Below are 25,302 nucleotides of genomic sequence, written 5' to 3'. Positions count from 1 at the left end.
AGCCAGACTGCCGCAGAGATCCCACAACTTTCTCCTCCACAACACGGATGCTTTAAGAATTCAATTACTGTGACTGTAATAAGATTAAAGCATTTGCCCAAAAAACCCCAACAGTTACCAGTTTTGGTTTCAGGGCTATTTAAACTGCAGCTTATTTCTTTAGCATTGAGAAATTAATAGTTCGCAATCACTTCTAATAATTTCCAACGGGCTTCACATTAGGAAGGAGGAGGTTGAACTTAATCACCTGAAGTTATAGTGTTGCTACAGCAAAAGGACCAAAGCATTACCTCCATATAAACTGGCTCTGTTATCACCAGATAAGAATCCTGTCCTCAGTTCCTCTGCCATCAACTATCCCAGTTGCTTCAGCCTTATCTAAACAGCATTTCTATTGCCTGAAAAATAATTTCTAGGTCCATAATCCCTTGTTGAGTGCTACAAAATTAAGCTACAAAATTAAGGGGGAAATCCGTTCTAAGATAACCTTTTAGCAATGCTTAACAAAGGCAAATAACCGTTCCTACAGCATCTCAGATAAATACTTCAAGTTTTCATGCATTGAGAACTCACTGGAACGAGCTCCGATGTTTAGGTACAGACCAGGCATCTCATTTGGGCAAACACACAGGTACCAATATTTAGTCTGTAAATCCCCCAAGGCGTTTCCGTGCTTCCCAGAAAAAATCCGGGGAGCATCATCACCCCAGCGGGGATGTAGCACTGCCAAGGAACTCCTGGACCTCACACACAAGAGGCTCCAACCTTTGCTTCCGAGGCTGCCTCCGCGACACTGGAGCAACGCCCAGCCACGGGCTTACTCCGAGGTTACGCTCGGGGGAGCCCCGGACCACCCGTCCCACCGCCAGCCCAGCGCACAGCCGATTATCCCCACCACCCAGGAGCGTTTCGGAGAAGTTGGGGAGGAAGCCCAGGAGCTCCTAGAAAACCATCGCTCCTGCCGCAAGCTCAACCCCGCGGGCTGCGGGCGGAGGCTAGAAAGGTCGCCCGGGGCTCGGGTGGGGAAGCGGGGGGGCTCCTACCTCGCTCGTTACCGGCGCCCGCCCCGGGAAGCGCCCGGCCGCGGGCAGCGGGGCCGGAGGCGGCGGGGCCCGTCGGGGCGCTCCGCGGGGATGGCCGCCGGCACCACGGCGCCACCCGGGGGCCGCGGGGGGAAGCGCCGGCTCCCTTCGCAACCGCGGCGGGACGCGCCCCCGGCCCCCGCCGACGGCCCCGAAGCCGCGGCACGGGAGGAACCCGGAGCCGGGAGGAACCAGGGGGGAAGGAGCCGCGTCTGCCCCGCGGGCGGCACTTCCACCGCTCGCTCTCCGCGCTCCGGAACGCGGGGCTGGGGAGGGGGTAACAACCCTCCGAGCCCGTCCCACCCCGCCGGCGGCTCCCACCTGTTACCGCGCCCAGGCGGGGGGTCCGCGGAGGGCGGCGGCAGCATCCGGAGGGCTGCCTAGCCCCGAGCGAGCGCGCCCCGCGGAGCGGACGGCAGCAGCGGCGAGAGGCGCGGCGCCCGCGGGCTCTCTCCCCCTCAGCCCGGGCGGGGACGGCGTCGCTCCGCAGGGCGCGGGAACCTCGCGGGGCAGGGCGGTGCGCAAAGCCGCTGCGGGGCGCTCCCCCGCGGCACTCACCTGGGAGGGAAGCGGGGCGGCGGGGCGCGGCTGCCCGGGACGGGAGCGGCGGCGGCCGAGGACGCGGCGCGGGCCGGGTCGGCCCTATTTCTGCTCTCTGGGCCGGAGCCGCCTGACGTCAGCGCCGCATTTGCATATTCCACCCAATCGCCGGCACCTGTGCGGGCACGCGGGACCGCCCCCTCGGGGCACGCGGCGGGAGGGGGCCGTCGGGGCGCCGCGGGGCGGGGGCAGCGCGGGGAGCGGCGGGGGGAGCGGGCAGCGGGGCACCAGCTCCTTTCCCTTCCGCTCCCCTCCCCTGGCGGCACCGACTGCCGGGTGCGGGGTTGCGAGAGGGGCTGGGGGGACTGCTTGGACACCCTACCCCGCCGGGAGCCTGAGGCCGTCGGTGGGCTAAAGACCCGGGGGTACCCCCTTGGGGTGCGCAGTACCTCGGGGTGCTGCTGCCGATCCCCCCCCCCCTTTCCGGCAACCCCAGCGTCCGTCCCCGGGAGAGCCGCTCAGAGCAGTGCGGGACCCAGGCTCATCTGGGGCCGGGCGAGAGGCGACCACCGACCCCTCGCGATGTGTCTCTAAAACTGGGGTGTCCTTGTGGGGCACCGAATTTCGCCCGGTGGGACCCTGTAACCCCCCCACGACCGTGCACGGCAACCGCGCAGCGCAGAACACGCAGCTTGCAAAGCGCTCCTTCTGTCCCCACGGACCCCTGGCTCCACAGGAAGGCAAACACACCGCTGCCCATCCATTCTCCTGTGCAGCATCACGTCTGCATCCAAAAACACAATCAAAATAAAGTAAAATACCATTTCCCCATTTTTTTTTTTAAAAAGGGATGTTTCCAGGAAGGGAGGGCACAAGGGGACTGCAGAAGCGAAGAGGATTTTTGGGGGGGTCCTTGATTGCAGAGGCAGGAGGTGAGCAGTCTAAAAGCCCTTATAAAACACACTGGGTTTTGTGTTTCTTCCCTATAAAGACTCTTAACAGCTGGATCCCGATGAATTAAATGGGATTTGACATTGGCTTCGGCGTGAAAAGGATGGGACCCATCAGATGAGGGCTTAGAAAGACACAGAAACCACGTCCAGTCCAGAAGAAAAGCCATGCCATGAAGTTACAATCGAGATTTTTCTTTGCCAGGAGCACCAAGTGATCAGACAGGTGGTTTTTTCCATGATTTTTCACACCTTTGGGTCCAGCCTGTTAAATGCAGCACCTCCAAAATACTTTCAGTGTATTAAGAAAATGTAAAAAAAAAATTAGCTTATTCTAGCCAAACGGCTTGTAGAGACTGTTTTAGGAAGGCAACGATCTTGAAATTGCTGATTTAAGGTTTGGATTAAAAAGAAATCACAAATGTAATAAACCGGGGAGTATCCAGGGTGAATTGTGGGTGAGTAATATAAGGGAGGGCTCTGCAGTGTCTTGACAGAAGAAATGAGTGCATATTTCACAGCTGGCCTGTAGGTTTAAGAGGTCTGAGGCTTTAAAAAAATGAAATAAAATAAAGCTGAAATCTAATCAGAGACAAATAGGTTATTTTCAGTGAGATCTTTCTCCTGAGAGAAAAAAATTGGAGATGGTATCGGCGGAGACAACTCTTCCCCATTTCCTGAGGTGAAGGAAGAAAAGTCTGCCCGCTTACCAACATCACTTACGCTATGAGAAGATGTTTGTGCTGTCAATTTAGCCATTTCTCTGTCTCTCTTGAAGGCAGACACAAGCACGACGTGTGCATTAGCAGACATCTGAGGTACCCGCACAGCCCCTATTTATTTATACCCACGCCTGCTTGGGGATGCAGAGTCGGGAGGCGACCGTGTTCCGCCGCCACCGCCAGCTTGCAGAGGTGATGCTCGCGACTGCATTTGTAGCAGTCGGCATATTTTCCTCGCTTTACACCGTCTGATGCAGGCTGAAGTGCCCAGGCTGGACTTGCTGTGCTTCTGCCAAGACAAAGCTCGGCATGGCAGTGCTGGAAGGCTGCTGCGACCTCTTCATGTCATCAGCTGAGGGGTCCCTGGTCCCGGCGTTGAGTCCCCGGGCTCACCTACCTGCAGCTGGGATCGCAGGGAGAGGGATGGCTAAACGAGGAGAGCACTTACCCTGCACAGAGGGTGCGTGGGGCGGTTGGGCTCACGTAAAGCGCCCGTCTGCTCCCCCATCAGTTATCAGATGCCAAAGGCGACCATGTTCCTAAGCCAGGTCTCCTGGATGCACACACCTCCTTTTCCCACCGTGAGCACAGTCAGGTACCAACAGTCATTTTAGCATCTTCTCTCGCACGCTTGGGTCCTATGTGATCCCCTGGTCTTTTGGTTGTGATGTGTTCCAACCTCCGAGAATACCATTTATAAAAATCAATCAGCAAGCATCCCCTCCTCACCCCCTCACCCTCCATCCAACTCCACCCCCCTCCTCTTCAAACACCTTTTTAAAGGTCCTGAGACCTTCTAAAAGCCCTGTGGAAGCCTGGATGCATCCCAAGGGCAGTTTCTGAAAGGGAGCTGTGGGAGCTTTGCTGAGGGATGATGTCTGCTGTCCCCCCACCGTGCTGGTTCACCCACCTGCAAAGGCTGGGAGAAGCCAACAGCTCTGTTATAGAACTGGGGAAATAAACTGCTTGCTCCAGAGCAGGCTGGCAATGAAAAACTGATAAATTCCTCATCTAAAAGCCTGGGTGAGCTTGAAGCAAAATAATTGTTGCTTTCCTTTGAACTGGGAATTGGAGGGGCCCAAAAAACAGTGACTGGAGGCAGAAGGAAAAGATAAATGAACGATTTTAAAGACAGATTTGAGGAGAAGATTCCTATGCAGAAAAAGGGGGAAATCAAGTTTTCAAGTTTTTTTCTCTCAAAATACAGGATAACCAGTTTGCTGAAAGGGGAATTAAGCATCCTCTGCTCCTCTCAGTTTAAAAATAGATATTAAAACCAGAAAACAAGCAAGAAAGTAAAAAAAAAACAAAACCCCACCCTGGAAGTTTAGAGGGATGGAAGCTGCTGAAGTATGTTTCATGTAACAGAAGCAAACCCAAGGTCTGTGAAGAAGGAGAGAGACCTCCTGGGCCAGCCGCGGTCTCGCGTTCTTGGGTGAGAGGAGCTGGAAATGTGCAACTTGTTGTCAGCTTTGACTGATGCGACTTCAGGAAGTTGATGAGAAATTTTAAACAACAGATTGGCAAGGCAGAACTCCGTGTCACTGAAGATACGATAGCATTCGAGGGTGACCACAGCGGTTAGTTTAAGGGAAAGAGTTTTGAAGAACAGATGGTCTTCTCTTATTGGGCTTTTTTTTTGTTTTTAATTAAAAAACCCCTCCAAACAAACTCACAACACAACAGAGCGATGCACTAAGACTCCCTGATTTCTACCAGTAAAGGAATTAACTGGCAACCCTCTGAGCCTCCTGAAGTACTTCCAAAATCTTCCTCAGAAGGGGAGGAGAAGGGTTCATCTTCAAAAATTCAAACTTTGAATGACAGCGGATCACCCACCCACCCCTTGTCCAGTCCTGCTCTCTAAATGCAGTAATTAAACACGAGTTTTTAAAAGAACATTGTATTCACTGCAAGCAAGGAGCTGAGGAGGTAATAGGACAACAAGATTCATGCTCATCACTTTTAGTTATTTGAACCGAGAACCTAAATCAGACCTGATTAAAATAGGAACTCAAACCCAGATTCAACCAAAACTGGAGATATTAAACAAATACAGATGTGACAAGAGTCGTGATTCAATTATTAGGAGTCCATCTTTTAATTGCTCATTAAGATGACAGTGTGTATCTTTGCCTACATACATTTAGCAAAGCCTTTTCACTTTGACAGCGCATAAAATTACCCACGCCAACTGTATATCTCTTACTCTTTATGTCAACTTTAGAGTCGCTGGTTTTTCATTATCCTCTTGGCCACAAATTAATAAGGAGGAACAAATTTAATAGCAGCCTCAAACCTTTAGAGATTATCTCAGCCTTGTGTATCTGTGCCAGTTAAATTGCCATTTCTTTCTGCTTAAATTTAATGTGGTCATCTTGATACAAACACACACATATTTAACGCTGCTCTCAGGGCACAGTACTGGCACACCGAGGGGCTGCTCTGAAAAGCTGACGTGGAGCTCCAACTTGAACTTCTCCAACCTCATCACCCTCCCTTTAAGATGTGACAAATGGTCCTGGAGCACCTCCCCTACAAAGAGAGGCTGAAGGAACTGGGTTTGTTCAGCCTAGAGAAGAGAAAGCTGTGGGGGGACCTCACTGCAGCCTTCCAGTCCCTGAAGGGAGCAGAGAAACAGGACTTGGTGCAGGAGTTCCTGGACACAGGTTTTCTTCCCATAAACAAGGTATGTTGGGAAACAACCTTTTATTTCCACATCATCTGCTGAAATGCAATTCAATTCCCTAAGCTGGCAGAGAAACTCTGGGAGGTTTGCTGGTCCACAGTACAACAGGGAGCTTGCTAACACTGACGGGTACTGTTGAGAGCAACGCATGTGTAAACAGGAATAAAAGTCTTGCAGGTTCTGGGGGTCTGAAACAACAAACAAGCAGTTGTCACCATTTGTCAGCTTCAGGGTTAAACAGATTTCTGGCAGGAGAAAGCCAAGTTCCAGAAGATCAGTATATGGAAAAGACAGCACCAGCTTCAAGGCAGAAGGGATGTGCTGGCAATTTCCTCTCAATTCCTGACAAGGCATCTCAAACACAGCTGGCAGATCTTCAGTCAAAACCAAACAGGAAGCAAACTGCTTGAGGCCTTTACGAATGTGAATAGAGAAACTCCAGAGAATTTTGACTATTGCAACACTCTCCACTGCTCCCTGGTCAGAGGGCCGAGGATCTGAAGTAGTGCTGAACTCAGAAGTCTCATCTCCTTCGTGAAGCCCCATTTCAAAAGAGCCATCTTCTTTGTCTGTGGTCTTGGTGTCACCCAGAGGGCTCCCTTTCTCCTCTGTAAAGCAGGAGGGGGGGGATCTCTGCACAGTCTGCACTATCAAGGCAGAAAGGTGCTGGGTAAAATCTTGGTTTGTGGCAGTGTGTGACATACAATGAAAAGGCAAGATGACAGTGTTACAGGGGTCAGGCACTGCACGCTGTTCTTCCTCTGAAGGATCCAAACTGCAAAAGAGATAACAAGGCAAAGTACGAGCCTGAGTTTCAAAACAGTCACAGCTACCTACAGCTCATGGTGCTGCTGCTGCTGCTCTGAACTTTGAGGTATAATCTTGTTACTGCAGTTACATCAGCCTAATTTCATAAAACATCTTAAACAGTCAAGAATGCATAGGTTGCAGTTGTATTCATTTCTGTATTTCTTTTATACATTTACAGCATTTAGTTGATAGAAATATTCCTAATTCATATTATTCCTTTGTCCTGCCACTGAATTTTCAAGATGCTTTCAGATCATCTTGTGTCTATACATTGTTTTGTCTGTACATAGTAACTATTTAATTTGTTAGATCAAAAATAGCATGGCCAGTAGGTCTGGGGAGGTGATTGTGCCCCTGTACTGGGCGCTGGTGAGGCTGCAGCTCGAGTGCTGGGTCCAGTTCTGGGCTCCTCACAGGACATGGAGGTCCTGGAGCAAGTCCAGAGAAGGGCAACCAGGCTGGGGAAGGGGCTGGAGGGCAAATCCTCTGAGAAGCAGCTGAGGGAGCTGGGGGTGTTCAGCTTGGAGAAGAGGAGGCTGAGGGGAGACCTTCTCCCCACCTCCACTGCCCAGCCAGGAGGGTGCAGAGAGGTGGGAGATGGTCTCTTCAGCCAGGGGACAGGAGATGGGACAAGAGGCAATGGGCTCAAGCTGTGCCAGGGCAGGGTCAGAGCAGATGGGAGGGCAAAGTTCTTCCCTGGCAGAGTTGTGGGGCTGTGCACAGGCTGCCCAGGGAGAGGCTGAGTCACCTTCCCTGGATGGGTTTATAAAAAAGGGTAGATGAGGTGCTCAGGGATCTGGTTTAGCTTGGGACAGGAACAGTTGGACTTAATGATCTTAAAGAGCTTTTGCAACCTTGTGATTCTGTGATCTTCATACTGTGCACAGCCACTGGTTGAGAGGCTGGGAGTGTGCAATTTATCAGAAGTTAAAAATAAAGTGTTCAGCTCATCTTCCATTTCCCAAACCCAACAGGCACTTTGCAAATCACTGGCTTGAAGCCACTGACTTTATTCCAGGGTTCAAAGGTTACAAAGACTTTATACTCTTACCACTGATTTCGCTTGAAAACAACTAGAGGCAGCGTGCAACCAGACACACTGGTTTGCCTTAAAGCCGGGTTTGAAATGCACCATCCACTATTGGGACTCAAAAAGCTGATGGGGGTTTAAGCCAGAGCTCAGGAGTCTCACTTACCACATCTGGGGTCACTTCCATGAGCTTTACAGGAATCCAACAGAGAGGCAGGTGCCTACGGAACAAAGAACCATCAGGCAGTGGCAGCTGCTGCCAGATTTCAGCAGAAGTGAAAAGCAAAGTCAACGTTGGCTCCTGCTTTTTAAGGCCAGCAGCTCCCTGCTGAGTCCTGACTGCTGTACCCGTGGGCAGCTGAACAGCTGACCTGTGAGGATGCTGACACACCAGGTTTTTAGTTCAGGCTGGGCACTCTGAGGCAGCCAGGAACGCAGTGAGAACAGATGTGGCCTGTAGGCCTTTCAGCACACTACAGACTTCAGCAGCAGCGCACAGCCAGGCGAAAAGGCAAAGGCCCTGGAGAAAGCCCAGCCACGCTGGCAGCAGAGGCAGAGTCCCTCAGGGCTGGCTGTCTCATGCCCTGAAGCCAGGCATATGAAGGGCATTTCCTATATCAAAAATGACATCACAACGCAGAAGTCAAACAGCTGGAGTTTGAAGGAGACCAATTAGGCCAACACCTATTGCCAGAGAGAAGGTTCTTCCACTCTCTGAGGAAGAGACCTGTCTTCCAAAAGGTGCTGAACTGCTCAGTTCAGAGAGCAGTTCAGCATCTCAGAGCACACTGAATGAGACACTAATGCCAGGTAAACATCTCAGTCCTGACAGCGACAATTCTCTGCAACTCTGGTGAATTCAGATCATGCACTCACTGTACAAGGTGGACCAAACCCACCACTCAAATTTGGGGCTACCTCCTTTCTCAATTATAACAGCTCAGAGAATGAAAATACCTTTGCTGTGGATTACTATAACAATATAAGTTTAATATCAGAAATTAGCTTGCAAAAAAACCAAACACTACCACATTAAAACTGCCATAAAATAAACACAAGTGTAGCAATTATCTGATTTTTACATCCAGAGTCTGGTATTTCAAAATATCTCTGGGGAACTGTATAGTCTGTAGGAGTCAAACTACCAGATTGCAAAAGACTGCTGGCTAGGACTGTTTCTTCACAAATTATTTCTAGAAGAAATACAAAGACCTTTTAAAATTGCTGAAGTAAAACCAAAATGAATGTCTAACAGTGTCTGTCAAACAACTAGAATTAAGATTGCATCATCAAAATGTGACCATCAGTCATTAAAGCTGCAGGGTCTCTTCACAGAACAGCCAGGACAGAACAAAACCAGGCACAATTTTAGTATCCATAAGTGCACTGGAAGGTGCACTGAAGACTGCTAAAGCTCATTTTTTAAGCTAACCACCAATTTAAATCTCAACATCTTGTGTGAGAATTCTCCATGTGATTTAGTTTTAACAGAACTGGTCCATTTCCTTGAAACTTGCCCTGAGTGTTACCAAAGCATTGCCAGGCTGGCAAAGCCACAGCAGAGCAGTTTGTGAGCTTCACAGCATTCACTCCCATTTTTGCAGGCGTCAAGCAAACAAGCAGAAGATCTGTAAAACCTTTAACCTGGCTCAGAAGGTCCTGTCCCTCAAATGCCACTCAAGGAAATGATCTTACCTCGAGCCGGCCCGCTCACGCGTGTACAATGTACGTGCAAATAAACAACAGAATTCCAATCACAGAATCCCAGCCTGGGCTGGGCTGGAAGGGACCCAAGGATCACAGAGCTCCAACACCCCTGCCACAGGCAGGGACACCAACCTCCAGGCCTGGAGCTACACAAGGTTGCCCAGGGCCCCAGCCAACCTGGCCTTGAACACCCCCAGGGATGGGGCACCCACCCCTTCTCTGGGCAGCCCCTTCCAGCCTCTCACCACTCTCTCTGGAAAGAACTTCCCCCCAATATCTGTCCTAAACCTTCCTTCCTTTAGCTTTAATCCATCCCCCTTGTCCTGCCATTGTCTGACCTTTCAAAAAGCTGATTCCCTCCTGTTTCTCTGCTCCCTTCAGGGACTGGAAGGCTGCAATGAGGTCCCCACAGCCTTCTCTTCTCCAGGCTGGACCAGCACAGCTCCCTCAGCCTCTCTCTGTAGGGGCCCCTGCTCCAGCCCTCTGATCATCTCCGTGGCTCCTCTGACCCCTCTCCACAAGTCCCACATCTTCCTTGTACTGGGGCCCCAGCTCTGGACACAGGACTCCAGCTGGGGCCTCCTGAGGGCAGAGCAGAGAGGGACAATCCCCTCCCTGTCCCTGCTGCCACCCCTTTTCTGATGGGAGTCCAGGATACCATTGGCCTTCCAAGCTGCAGGAGCCACTGCATGTGAGCTTCTTCCTCAGGCATAAGAACTCCTGCCTGTATCTTTCTGGATTGATGGCAACGTTTAGTAGATGACACCAAACCATCTCTCAGGCAGAGGAAGCACAAGAGAGATTTACTGCTTGAACAAAGCAACCATGTTAGCCAGAAGGAAACTCAAATTGACAAGAAAACCAGAACAGGGCAGCATTATTTCTGGATTTCTCTTCTCTATGTATGTTTAATCTTTGCCATAAGCCATTTGGAAGACATGTTTAAGTTGAATAAAATGCTAGTGAAACAGATGGTGTCTAGAGAAACTGCAGAGAAAACAATTCACAGAAATAGTGCATCAGAAAATGAATTCCATTATTCCTGATTTCAGGTCTAACAATGAAATAAATTGCCCAGCATAGCTCCATTTTTTTAAAAATAGACTTCTCAAAATCAGTATTTTGAAAACAACCCTTGATAGCTAGGTATGTAGCAAAGAATTCATTTCTGTTGTTAAAGCTGAGGAATGTCCTAATCCTGTCCTACTCCTTGCTATCCCACTATATATTAATATATTTATAAATATCCCACTATATATTTATATCCCACTTTTATATTTATTTTTATAAATATAAAAGCCCTTCCTCAAGACTCTACTACAGGAATCTTATGGAAAAGGACCACAGTCAGTAACCCCAGTCTTACACCAGTTTTCCTGTAAAATTCCCAAGTAGTTCAGAAAGATCTTGGTATTTTTTCCAAGATTCATGTGCTCCTTAAACATTTGCAATAATGGAAAAAGATGATTGATCAATAAGTAACACCTAAACAGTCACAGCCACTGCTAGCATGCATCTTTACAGCTAGCCCTGCATAAAACCACAGGCTGCCCTATAGCCAAGCTGTCTCACTCCTGCAACTTCAATGCTTGATGCTTTAAAGCCAGCGTTGGCTTAATTTGGGAGAACCTGGCATTTCACCTGGAGGTGAAAAGTTATCCAGAAGGGCTCCAAAGGCAACTCAAGCACATAAATAGCAACTAAACCTGCATCTAAATTGCTTCTCCTTTAATTTAAACGCTGTCACTTCATTTTTACTGAGTGATCTAAGACCTCTACTGATTCTGCAGAAATGCCAGGAACAGACTCTTTCCAAAGACCTCTTCCCCCACCCACCAATTCACTGCTAAGAGTAAGCTGTTTCGCCCCAAATTATGGAGACTGTCATCACTTTTCTAAATGGTTACAAAGTCGTCCCCAACCAGATATACCCTACTGCATTTTAAGCTTTCATTCAGGCAAAAGCAAAAGCATCTTTATCTCTTCTCAGACACACATGAATTTCCCAGTCAGTCAGTCCCACGGGCCCCTGCAGAAGATGCAAGACACGCCACTGTTCTACGTTCTAATGCAGTGGGTACCCTTGGTTGAAGCATCCAGTGAAATGGGATTTTCAGGTAAGGTCAGCAGGTGCTGTGGAACACAACAGTGTGCTGAAATCACAGGCTCAGTCTGAACCCAAACTCCAGAACTGCCTCTTACTCATCTCCTTTTCTGACCTCCATTCTGGCCTGACAGAAACACAGCCCTTGCCAACAGCAGGAATGGAACAGATGCTCCAGCTCCCCTTGTGCAGACCAACAAGCAGAGAAGCAGTTTTAGAACGTGTCTACAGATGCCACAGTTCCCATGAAGGCATGTATCTAGACTAGCAAGAGAGATACAGTCCTCTGCTGCTGCTTTCTGCAGTAAAAGCATCCCCGTGCCCCAACTTCTGTTCGAGTTAATTAACACCACAGTGAACATCAGGTCAGCTTTGCCAGGTCACATGTCACTTGCACTACGCCAAAGCTGCCGGGTCTGTCTGCTCTGACTTGATAAGCCCCATATCCCTACACAGAACATCCAGGTACATCAGTGCAGCCCAGAGACGCAGAACCCAGAGGCTCAGCCCAGCAGCAGGATACATACATGATTACCTTGGCTGGAGCTGACAGGACGAGGCAGAGAGGGAGAGGAAGGACGAACAGGAACAGAAGAACAGTTTGGTTTGGAGCTGGCAGCGGTGAGCCTGGAGTCCTCACTGATCTAATAAAGAAAGTAGGCAATAATTAAAGAGAAATCCTAAACACACGGGACACGTCAGAACCTGAACTGCACTAAGTCTACAAAGATTTCCCAGTTTGAGTAAAAAGAACGTTAGTACCAAATATGTTGGGTTTCTGAGGGGTGCCACACGGTGGTGCTCACACCCTCTCAAGTTCCCATTTCCCACTAAGCAGAATTCCACTAAGAATTCGGTTAGAGAAGTCATTCTGATCACTGATCCCTGCACTGACAAAACCAGCAGCAAGTTTCACAAACCACAACGACAACAGGATTCTTAGGCTGCAGGGGCATCACAGCTCCTGATAATACAACTTATTTCCAGAACAAGATTAACCCACTGCACAGCAGACAGGAGAACAGGACAATTCAGACTTCTGATCCTTTCCCATTGCTCAATACTCGCAAGAAGAAAGTCTGGGAAAATCATTTCAGTCCTCTGCAACACAAGCACTGATCTCACACCTCAGCACTCTCTGTATAAGATGGAAAATACAGCTGTTGAGGTCAGCTGCATATTTATTGTGTGTACCATTAGGCCATTTTCTCTTTTCCTCCCACTTCCTCTATCCCAAGCCAGCAGAAAAAGGAACATCCTGAAACTGCATTGAAATCTAAATAGGAGAAAGAGGTGATGTTCAAAACTCACACTGCAGTAAAGCACAAACACTGCACACACTTCCATGACAAGTGAGTTTAAGGAATTCTGCTCAAAGCCAATCTGGAGAGGACTCACAGGCTTCTTTTGTACCCAGCACGTTCTGCTCTCACAGCACCCAACTCACCTTTTTATCAGAGCTGCTCAGTTTGTGTTTCACCTCCTTGGCTTTCTGAATGGCTTTCAGCACTTCCACTGTGTCTGGTTCCTTTTCTGTGGTGATAGTGTTATCCAGACAGACCTAAAAATGTTAAAAACATCCAGAAATACAGAAAACAAGGCAGCTCTGTAACTTATTGTTACTTATGTCATAAATAAATAGTTTGATGCAGATGCTGTGCATGTCTGTAACCCTGTAAACAAGGTAATGACCACGTCAGACCTCATGACTTGAATGCAAACTCAGAAGTGCTTGGGAAGCTCCACACCCCACTGGCACAGGCACCTTCCAACAGGAACACCCTGTTACCCAGTGAAAGCAGGGCAAGCTCTCCCTTAGATCTGAGGAGCACACCCAGCAGCGTATACATGGTTCCATTCTCTAGAGACGTACTCCAACCCCCACTAAAAACTCCTCAGGCTTGTAGAGCATTCACACAACTTTCCTTACCAGGCTTTAGAAAGAAAAAGCTGTTCTTACATACCTCTGAAGCCCTGTCCCCAAACTGAGCCAGTACTTTGGTCCCATAGTCAGGGATGATGCTCAGTGGGTTGCTGGATAACACCACCTTTTCTAAGCACGGGAGGGTTCCTGTATTTTTTACTTCATCAATCTGAAAGTTTTTCAGTAAAAGGATGAATACACAGATTGGCTAAATGAGAACACCACCACAGTCTAAGCATTTCTTGACTAAATTACATACAAACAGTAACCAGGAAAAAAAATTCTCTCCAGCCACTTTATTTGCACTTTCACCCTCTAACAGGAATCACTTGTGTTCTAAAGCAATCTGACACTAAAATCAGTAGTTACCTGTTCGATTTTGTTGTTGCTCAGATCCAAGTTGACTAAAGAGTACAGCTTGTTAAGACCACACAGCCTTTCCAGCTGATTTCCTGCTAGATTCAGAGTTTTGATGTTTCCCAGTCTTGTGTGAACACCTTCCAGCGATGTCAGCTTGTTGTAGGATAAGTCCAGGTGAACAAGGTTGTAAAGATGCTACGAGAGCACAGAAAATCCAGGTCACACACCAATTTGCTAAAATTGAACCATATCAAAGGCTTGTCCATTTGCTCATGCTGGATGCTGCCCAGCTGACAAACACAACACGAACTTGCTCATTACACAGGATTAAGCCTGCAGGAAAGGGAACTTCCTCCACTCTATTTTTCCCAAGCCATTGACACAGCCAGCAACGACTGGATTTAGTGAAGAACTACGTGTTGCATGTCAGTGTTGGCAAGTAAGAAATGCACCCTTACGAGGGCTTGATGCTAGGAAGCTATTTGGGCTTAAACTCTTCTCTGCAAGATGAGTGGCAAAATCCTTAGGAAAAGGATTCTGTCTTGGAAGGTCCTGGGCAGCCTGGCAAACATCACCTTCAAAAGCATCCCTTACCTGTAAGTTTTCTACCAGAGACACCCCATTGTGACTCAGGTCCAGGAACTCAATCTTGGGAATTAATTTCTAGAAGGGAAAAGGTGCACATGTTAAATGCGTTTTAGCTTAGAAACCTGGCTGTACTTCCTTCACCAACCAACTAACAACTAACAGGCAAAGGGCAGGAACTCTCCAAGGCACAGACCCTCTTCTCAGCTTTCAGCAGTAAAAAGCGTTCTGCACCCATTCTAGTGCAGCCAGAGTGCAGACACCTGCTCGTGAGAGAACCAGATTACTCTGATGAGCACGGTCACGTTTGCATTTGAAACCTGGGTTCTCACTGAAGACAAGCAAGTTGCCCCCAGTTTAGCCCCACTAACTACAGATCAAACTCATTAAGAGGCCTTTCCAGCTCAAACAGGCCTGTCTGTATTACACAGAACCCTGGATAAAGATTACAGAACTAAAAATCAGAGTAAGTTGAGCAGTGCATTGATCTCCACATCATTACCTTGTGGAGCTCAAGCACGGACAGTGCAAGGGGAAATCTTTCAGAAGAGAGATACATGAAGAAATTGCAAAATCCCTGCTGAGTCATGTGACACAGAAGACCAGCCATTCTTTCCCCCCACACACAAATGAAGAAAGATTTCTTACCACTGAATCATCAATTTGAGAGATGCTGTTGTGACTCATATCCAAGGTTGTTAATGTTCTCCAAGTTGGGATAACTGCTGTCACTGGACAGCTTGAAGTTGCATCCTCTGGCTCCCACTGATCAAACTCAGAGGCCTCTGGCACCAGGATTTCCTGTTAAAGACAAGCACCCTAAAAATATGTTACCTGCATCTTTGGTGAAAGCCCATTGTTTCACAAGAAATCCAAATGACCTTATGGAAGAAAGATCCCTAAGCCTTATCATCACCCAGATTAAAGTTAAAGGTCTTAAAGCAGGAGCTGAGTGTGTCAGAATGATTTTAGATCCACAGGGAGGGAGTCCCAAACACTGGCAGCCAACCCAGGCTGGAGAATGGGAAGGAAGAGAGGGACTGTGAAAGGTACGCTCCTCAGACCCTTGCCAAATCACAGCCCAGAGAAGAAGCCACACGCATTCAGCTCTCGAGGAGTAACAGAAGCACATTCCAATCAAAGCCAGGGGATGAAGTCCAAGGCACTGACAAGATGGGTTTGAAGAAAGCATTAGACCATCTCATAAAAAGGCATCTAGTTTTCCCATGTGCCCATAGCATTCTGGCCAGAGCACATGGCACCAGTGCAAAAGGCAGGCGGTTGCAGTTCTGGTTGCTGTGAATAAAATTTTGGGAGAAATCTCTTAAGGTTTGGGGGTTTTTTTTGGTCTTACATATATCTTATAAACTCTGAAGGCTCCCACTCACAAGCTTTCAGAAGGGCCAGAAACTCTCAAGTATTTTTCTAAATAATATGCTGTATATAATATTTTTCTAAATCATATGTTCTTCTCCACCCAGAGAATCCTCTGAACAACAGGTTCTACACACAGAGGATGGCAAAGGCAACTGAAGATCCACAGGAATATCAGTAGAGCTGCAGTTTTGCTTTCTAAACTTCCCAAGCCCTCCAGTGCACCTTCCCCAAACCACTGCTTCGTTTCATCTTTGAACATACCACACAGTTACAAGGAAATTCTTCATGTAATAAAAGGGCTGAAAAGACACTGACCTGTAGCAAGCAGTGTTAAAAAAGCTACTCAGCAAAAGTCTTTGTAATTCACTGATTTGGTAGAAGAACAAAATATCAAACTGGTTCCAGACAAAAATTATCTGAGGCCATTTTACATTTGTTCTGTAATGGCATTTTTCCTAGAAATTCTGGGCCACTCATCTCTAAAACTGATGGTTTTGTTAGTTTGGTTTGGGGTTTTTTAAACTTTCCAATACAGTTAAAGGTGAGAAAGGGGACAGGACTTACACACACATGCATGTATGCACCTGTATACACTGGCCTAGCCATAGTGTTGTCAAAGAATGCAAGGTTGAAATGAATATTTCCTGCCTCCCCATGCCTATTAGCACCCAGTAAGGCTCTGTCACAGAAACCCTAGAGGGCACCGCTGAAGAGATGACATCACATGGCAGAATCAACGTCTTTCTTAGAGAACTGTGTTGAAGGTTGGTAGAATAAGCACCTGTAACACCGAGCTCTAAATGCTTACAGGTGTTTACTGCCAGTAAAGATCTTGTGCATTCTAACTAGGCTCCAGAAGCATGCCAAGAATCCCATCACTCTGGCAGAAACACCGCCAGTACTTGTGCAAACATGGCTCACCTTGAAATACTGGAGTCGACAGGTAAAATCTAGAATATGACCTAGATCAGTTTTGGCATCTCCATTAGCACACGTAGGCTTCCCCTGCAGCAACTGTTGAGTGACAGCATATAGCTGCAAGGGTCTGATGTTGAAGACTTCTCCAGCCATTCAGAGCTGCTCTCCTGAAAAACACAGGATGATGGTATCGAACACAATGCTGCCCCAGTTACCAAAGAGCAAATGGTACCTGCAAAACCTAATGTCAGCGATTTCATCTCTGTCATTTATATTCTAAGCTCATGATTAAGGCACCAAAACAATGTCTTTTTTGCTTCTAAAGTAGAAGCACTGAATTCAGATAAATTTTCTTTAACACCAGAATAACCCAAGTGTTCAAACAGGCACTCTCTGCATTCAAGCCTTAAGCTCCCAACGCAACTAATGGCAAATTTCCCTCTTAACAGGGCTGGAACCAGACAAAGTTCATTTATATAACATACAAATTGCTAAACTTTGAGATATCCCTAAGTTCAATAGCAGCAGCACCTACCATCTAACAGACAAACCTGACATCCTTTGCTAAGCTGCTGATGTGCAAAGCTGCAGCATCTTCTTGGACAGTCTGAGGACTTTCACCACACTACCACCAGAGCAAGCTCCCTGGGCAGGAAATGCATTCTCTGGCAATATTTTTACAATCCCATTTCTTTCCAGGAACACTAGGAAACAGCATCCAAAAGCCTCCTCTGACAGCATCCCAAGAGCAAATGTGGATTACAGCAGTCAGAATACATGCACACGTGGAATTAACATCTTCCTCCTCTTCCTTTTAAGGACACCAGTTTGACCTGACAGACAGGAGAGCATCGGCTTTCCTGATAAGCAGAGTTCTCCAAAGACTAAAACTCCCTTTGGCTTCAGTGGGAGCAAGTCCCAGAGTCCAGCTGCACATCACCACAAGGTTCCACTCACATACAGCGGTCAGACATCAATGATTTTGGCACTAGTGAGGCTACAGGCACTACAGAGTCAGGGAACAGTTCTTCAGGACCTTCCTTAAAGTGTTCCACAATTTGCTGAGTGCCCCCTCTGAAGTGGCTTCACCTAAAGTTAATTTTGTGCCAGAACAATCTGAACCACGCTTCACCTATCACCTCAGCCAGCCAGAATCACAGCACAGCATTCAGCCTGTCCCTCAACATGGGTTAATCATTTCACACGCCTCCTGCTCCTGGGGAGCCACTTAGAGATGTTGCAGTAGTGCATTTCATTTTCAGCTCTCAGCCTCAGAAAAGCACATCCTTTCATTAACTGACCAGAAGGTCTCATGTTTCCTGAATTCTGGAAGAACAACATTAAGACAGGTGAAGTGATGCATTCAACACACTCTATCAAGGCTCACTGAAATGACACAAACTTCCTGACTGGTTGCACTAAAACATACCAAGGAATTCATCAATTTCTGATTTATTTCCAAAAGCAGCTGTGCTTCTGTGACAGTTCCTCCTCAAATACAGCTTGGATCAAAGCACAAACAGCAAGAAACAGGTGAAGAGGAAGAACAAGGCTCAGTCTGATGTGAAAGACTCAGATCTCATGGTCTGGAGATTAAATCTCACAGGTATACACACGCATGCACATGGAGGGAACCATCCCCAGTTAAATTCTTGCAGGTTCTTTACCTTTGTGGAAGAGCTCTTCAGCCAGTGCAGCAGTGATCCCATTGATCTCCTGCAAAGATTAAACCATTGCAATGAAGTGTTACATACTTACAGTTCAAAGTGTATCCTTGGACAAAATAAGTCTCCCTTTCTTGCTGTGGTACAGGACTTTTAAAAATAGAAATCAACTGTCATCACATCTTATAGATTCTCTTTGTAACTTGAAAATACTTCATCAAATTATTTCATTTCATAGGTTCTTCATTTCCAAGATGGAAAATACTGAACTACATTTAAATAATCACACGCTGCATGTTTTCAAAAAGGGCAACAGCAACTAGAGCAATTCCTACTGACCATCATCAGCCCAATGCCAAACAAAGCCTGGTTTTAAAGAAACTATTACCAGTACAGTTTTCTTCAAATTTTAACATTAGACTAACCTAATGCATTAATGCCTTGGCCAAAACCAGGACAATTAAGCACTCAACATTTCCTTAGAGCATCACTAATACACTGATAACTTTAGATTAACAAGTCTACAGGGAAGAAGAGATCTGTAAAAATTAGTCTTCTGGACTTAACCTCCTTGCTGAAGAATAATTCAAAGTCCCTGTTCACCATCCTCTATCTTCTCTGCCCTTCTGGACCTACACAGTGCTCAACCCTCTTTCTACACACTGACAGCTCCAGGAGGAAAAGAAAAAGCCTGGAAAATTCTCCCTGTGGGAATTTGTTCTTTTAAAATCTAAAGGAGCACAAAGGTCAGTACAGGTATTTCCCATACTTCACAAAACGCAAATGCTCTGTAGAAGTCCAGAAATAGTTCTGAGCTCTTCCAAGAGCTCTCTCTAAGGCTCACAAGAAGAACAAAAAACTATCTGTGATAGTTTAGGCACACACATCTCATTTTAAGGTAGCTGCAAAGGACAAACAGGCATTACAGATCATCATGAAATGAGTATTTGAGGAGTTTACTTCACTGACAAACCCCTCATGATTCATGACAAGGAAATAAATCCATGGGCCATCTGCAGCACAGTTCAGCTCATCTGATGAGGCAAACATTTCAGACAAGCACATTCTTAGTATAACTGAAACCCCACTCACTGAGGATGAACAGTTTGGAGAAGCAGCTCGAAGCTGCATTCCGAACAAAATTCAACAGTTCTGTTATTGGATAAAGCCAGTTACACTCACCTGGCATGCAGAGATCTGACTGAAACCCAGGCTCTGTGTTCCCTTCATCATCTGGGGGACACAGCAGAATTTTCCTACATTTATAATCGAAACAAGGTCATGACGTGGAGGACACATCTCCCCCTTCCTGTTAAGCAAAAAGAACCTCCTTCACTGAGAGTGATATTTTCTTTTGCAAGACTTGTCAAAAATAACACTAAGGTGAAAATATCTACAAAAAAACCCTATGTCCTTATATAACTAAATCTAAAAAACATCCCATAAATGAAAAACCACACTGTAAAATGGAGCAAGCTAAAAACTACTAATTGGCTACACACACTGTTTGCATTGTTAATTTATCTGTTATGTCTAAAAGTTATCTGCACACCTTCTGTGTTGACCATTTATTATGGATAATAACGACATGTTCAGTTACTTCCAAATACCTTCCTACAACTCCTCCTTGGTGTAAGGCAGTCCCTACCTCTGCCTTCAAGGCCGTAGTGTTTTGAAGATGTGATCACCAAATACTTCTCAGTGTGAATAACTTTGCTGTTTCATAGGAAATTCAAGGATATTGTCAGGGACTATGTAATCCAGATTTGACCATTGACAATATCCATCCTGAAATTCCCCACTCCTGAAACCAATTGTCCAATCCAAAGAATCCATTTTCCTGTATCTTTTGTGTTTGATCTATTAATTTCTGAATGCTGGCATGGATTGACTGAGAGTGGACACATTCATGCAGCACATGCCTTTCAAAATTTTCACAACCATGTCTGTGAGCCAGCAACAAAAATCAGTTGCTGCTTGATTCTGTAAAGTCTTACAGAATCCACACCTGCAGCTGAGTGTCTTGACAGTTTCAGGAGTCAGATAACATCAGCCTCACCTTTTCGTGCAGGCACCACCCATTGCAGTCTGTGTTCTTAGGCTGTGCAGAAATCACCATTTCCCTAATTTTCATTTACCATAAATACATACATATTTCAAAGACTGTTAGTTAGTTCCATATGTCCCACAGCAAAACTCATAGTCCATTGTGGCTGCAGTTGGAACACTTGACATAAGTTACTGGGATCAGGATCTCCGCCTGGTTCACACAGGCTTGCTTTTTTCTGGATCCATGGCATCTGTAATGACACAGCCAGATCTCCTTTCCCCAAATTACTACCTGTAATTTAATTTTTTACTAACACTTGACATTGACTTTTTTTCTTTTCATCTTTTCTTTTTTTTTTTTTAAACCTCCTTTTAAACCTCCTGCATATTTCACATTGGAGGTACCAAGCTGTTCTGTGGCAGACATAAACAACTCAAAACATACAGAGCTTTGTTTAATTGATCAGCTGGAGAGATGTCCTTCTCTCCCCCTTTTTGTTTGTGAACCAAAAACACTTGAGAGTTTGATTCATACGTTCCACCATGGCCTGACCTGCAGGCCAATGTGGTGTCCCTGTAACATAGGTAATGTCCCACAATTGGAAAGAGGTTTGTATTGTTTGTGCTGTATATCCTGGGCTGTTGTCCATTTTGATTTCACGGGGTACATGGCATTGGACATGGTTACCAGATTCCCGCGTTTGTGCCGTCCAAAACCTCCCATGTGCCTGTGCCACAGGGTTTCACGCCAGGGGCAAGGCCGCTGGGGAATTGCTGACAGTCCAGGTGACTGTGCAATCCCTTTAGCCTCAGTAAACAAAGAAGTGGTATTGTAGCTAAAGCACCTTAGCAGACTGATGAAACAATTCAGGCAACTTTTGAACATCCAAATATTTTCACACTGGCTTCCTTGGAATTTTCCCTGGAACCCCTTGCTTCTCAAATGCAGTTCACTCATCAATCAAACTTCCAACGTCTGTCTTTTCCCGCAATCAGTATTTCAACCAAGTAATGATACTGTGGTGAATGGGTTAATATTTTGTTCATTGAAACAAGGTATGAATGACAGGAAACCACTTAGCTTCTAATATTAGTTCTAATATCAGGGAGGTTGCTGACTTATATCTCGAAACCCGCCACAACATCTGCTGACACATTTCGAAATCGGTCACCACATCTTATTTTGTAAAAATAACTGTGAGGAACTATGGACCAGAGTATTTTTTATTAAGGCTTATGCTAAGCTTAATATGAAATCACTTATGCCAGCAGCTACCAAAAATGTGCAATTGCTTATGCAAGCTACCAGACACCGCTTGTCCAGGATAAGATAACCACAATTGCTTACACAAACTAAACCAGATACCGCTTGTGCAAGATAACCGCCAGATGTCCAGGAACCACAGATAGGACAAAGGAGGAAGACTTCTTACTCCGGCCTCAAAGACCACCAAGAGGCAGAAAACGACCCCCTAACAACAACTGAAGCATGCGCAGAGTACCTCCACTACTTCATGAACACGGAAGTAAAAAATATATAAAAGGGGACTGTTTGAACTGATCAGCACAGCAGTTGGCGGAGCGCAGACTCTCCTGCCGTCCAGCGCTGTCTTTGCTCATATTCTACTTGCTATAATTAATAAAATTCTAATTGGATTATGATCCATTGTAGTCTCAATTTATAACACTTTCCTTCTAGGCAGAGGCCCCATGCTTCTCCTCGCAGGGTTGCAGATGCCGTCTGATAGAATTCTATGCACTGTTAGGAGCTGTTGCTATTTTGGTTTTGGTTTTGGTTTTGGTGGTGGCTGGTTTCTATTGTTGTTACAGCTCTGTACACCAATAAAGTTTAGTTTGGTTCAGTTAATCAAGAGTTTCTATATATAAATTCTTCTACAGAAAATACAATAACCCTTTTCAATTTGCAAAAGCAACATTTCCCAGCATTTTCCACAGTGCTACAAACTCTGACCAAAGGTGTGCCTACTTAGTTAGGTCACACGCTCTTGCAGGAATGTATAATGAATTACTGTTTCACTAATGTTTCTACCTCAAGTCCTTTCTTTAGGACCATTGGCATTTCTAACACATTGAAATGGAACAGTGAGTTGGAAATGCTGAATGACTGCAGCCATGGGGGTGCCAGAAAACCTGCCATCCAACTGCTTTAGGTGAGTCGGCCCTGGCCATGGGGTCTCCAGCCCTGGCCATGGGGTCTCCGGCCCTGGCCATGGGGTCTCCGACCCTGGCCATGGGGACTCCAGCCCTGGCCATGGGGTCTCTGGCCCTGGCCATGGGGTCTCCAGCCCTGGCCATGGGGTCTCCGGCAGAGCCAGCACTTGACAGCAGTCCAGTGACCGCATTAGGCTTCGTGCCACCACCCCCACTCACTGAAACTTCAAAGCAATATTTAAGGGCAACTTTCCCTCCCTGGAGATTCCTGGCTCCGTGTTACGCTGCAGCCAGCGACAGGTATCTGCAGCCTCAAAGCTCTGCTGCATTTAACAGCCTCGAGGTGAACTTCTGCTCTTGGACTGCAGCATGTTTAGATGCTCCAGCTGGTACAATTGCTTCCCTAGTGTGATATATGTCCATCTGATTCGTGTTAATATGGAATCGTGTTGGGGGTGCATCATGACCTACCCTTGTATGGCCAGGGGCCTGGGAGGGACAGTTTAAGATTCTTGCATGTGCTGAATGAAGGATGTTGAAGCAGCAACAAACTAGATAAAGGATGTGCAAAGCTTTGCCTAAAGGACCACAGTGTTAGCACATTGTGTGCATTGTGATACCTGAGGAGAAACAACTTGTCTCTGAGGAGGAGGTGATGAAGAGGAACAGAAGAATAGGAAGGCTCCTGAAATCTGCCTCAAGTCTGCAGAACCAGCTGCCTGACTTTGTTAGCAAGACAAAAGCTAAAGCTGCCCTAAAGGATGCCTGGTGGGGGTGTCCTGGCGGGCGCTCCAGCCTGTCAGTGGGGCCTGCGGGCGGTGCTGGCCCTGGAAGAGATCTAAGCCAGGGGCTGGGGCTGTACGGGGTGCGGCCTGGCGGAGCGGAGCCTGGCGGAGCGGAGCCTCCCGCAGCACCCGGCGCTGCGCCTGCAGCCCGGTGCCGTCTGCTCGCCTTTGTTCGTTTAATAAATCGTTCCGTTTGTTTCTAATCCTGTTTGGGACCGAGTCACTTGTAACAACTGGGGGCTCGTCCGGGATGGCTCTAGTACTGAACGCTGAGGTGATCTAGGAGGGGCGCCGCGCCATTCGGTGGCTCCTGCTCGGGTCGGGACTAACGCCATCCTGAACCTGAGAATCAGATTTTTACGAGCTCCCTTGCCGGCTGCAGCAGGTTTTTGTGCCCGGAATTGTGCGCGCAGAGACCCAAAGGAGACGCCAGTCGTGCAGCGTGAGGCGGGTTCCGTTCGGCTGCCCGAGCGAGGCCGGCAGGAGCCGTGTCCGTGGGCCCGGCCCGTCGGGTTGGGGCCGAGTGAAGACGACAGAGTCGTAAGTATTTTGCGTGTAGCGTCGGGTTGGGTGGGATTCGGTTGCCTGTGTGTGTGAGAGTGCGACTGAGACGGAACGTGGTTCCGAAGCGAGTGCGGAGGTTCTTCTGACCGCGGCTCCGATCTCCCGCCAGCGACTCGTCAGGGAAGGGCCGGAGCGAGTCCTATAGGACTCGGGGGGGTGACAGGTCCCCAGCCCCCTGCAAGACACTCTTACGGGTAACCGAGGGCTGTAGGAATTGCTGGAGTGAAATTCCGAGGTGGGTCAGACGACAGACCCCGGGACCAGAAGAAAAGGGAGCAAATTACCCAACGTCCATTAGAAATGCTGATTAAAAATTGGAATGATCGGGGCCCTAGAGAAGGAAAAAGTAAATGAAACTGAGTTCAGTGTTGTGTGTGGGATGGCCAGAGGGGCTTGTGAGGCTGCCTGTCCTTTGGCCTGGTTTTGGCTCCTTTGAAACCCCCAGCTGGACAAACAGGCGTGTAAATTCACAAAGGCCTTTTAGTCAGGAGGAGAGGGATTGTGCAGTCAGGACTTGACGTCCTTTTCCAGCTTCAATGTTTGCACTAAAAGCAGGAGAAGGGCTTGAAGATCCGTGGGAGCCGTTGCCAAGCCCGGCGGCGGCTGCCCCTCCGGGAGTCGTGGCATTTCCAGCGGTACCAGCGCTGCCCCTGCGCCTCCACCATCAGCAGCACCGGCACTAGACCGACCTCCGGCTGCAGGTGTAAGAAGTGGGGACCCTGTTAGATGATCCCCTCCGAGTAGCCGAAAAACTGGACCAATTCCTAGGCCCTAATACTTCTACCTGGGAAGAAATACAGTCCATTTTAGGGATTTTGTTCACTGCTGAGGAGAAGGGAATGATTAGACAAGCTGGACCAAGAATTTGGGAAAGACAGAACCAGGCAGGACCCCCGGGAGACTGAAAATGGACAATTTGTAGCTAAATCCGGGGGCTGGGGGAACATAAGAAGAAAGTTAGAGAAGCTGGAGGACTGGCAAGAAGGGAAATACTATTCAAAAATCTCAAAAGAGGTGCTGGTAGCAGGGCTGGAGCCTCCAAATTGTCAAACTGTTTTTGTCACACTAAGAAAACATTATCCCAACTTAGACACCAGAGGAGATGGAGACAGGATCCTGGCTTTGCTACAGGTGAATGCCTGCACCAGAGTGGCATGTTAAGAAGGTTAATTGTTCTACCTCACTGGGGAAACAGAAGGTTCTTGCTGCCTTTTAAAACTATGTATAGCAGCAATAAGAACAAAATTCTTCCTGAGCTGGATATTCCAGT

General features: G+C 47.3%; 2 protein-coding genes and 1 pseudogene across 3 annotated transcripts in view; all 3 read right to left on the bottom strand.

The window, feature by feature from the left end:
• The window catches only part of LOC311195307 (nischarin-like), a 441,558-nt pseudogene that overhangs the window by 236,639 nt on the left and 179,617 nt on the right, over positions 1-25,302 (bottom strand). The gene's annotated exons all lie outside the window — the stretch shown is intronic.
• Positions 1,637-7,994, bottom strand: LOC311195292 (nischarin-like; the record flags this gene model as incomplete). The annotated part of the gene is made up of 3 exons (XM_084268674.1): positions 1,637-1,797; positions 5,899-6,758; positions 7,990-7,994. 3 exons carry the CDS (start codon positions 7,992-7,994, stop codon positions 1,637-1,639), a joined length of 1,026 nt encoding a protein of 341 aa, XP_084124800.1.
• LOC311195291 (nischarin-like) lies at positions 8,016-24,837 on the bottom strand (the record flags this gene model as incomplete). The annotated part of the gene is made up of 11 exons (XM_084268673.1): positions 8,016-8,044; positions 8,906-9,016; positions 12,170-12,278; positions 13,082-13,195; positions 13,599-13,727; positions 13,928-14,113; positions 14,513-14,581; positions 15,152-15,304; positions 23,571-23,673; positions 24,621-24,727; positions 24,817-24,837. The coding sequence occupies 11 exons, from the start codon at positions 24,835-24,837 to the stop codon at positions 8,016-8,018; spliced, it is 1,131 nt and encodes a 376-aa protein (XP_084124799.1).

Source organism: Gallinula chloropus, assembly GCF_964237585.1.
Source record: "Gallinula chloropus genome assembly, chromosome: 10".
Lineage (NCBI taxonomy): Eukaryota > Metazoa > Chordata > Aves > Gruiformes > Rallidae > Gallinula > Gallinula chloropus.
This window is presented reverse-complemented; position numbering and strand designations above follow the sequence as displayed.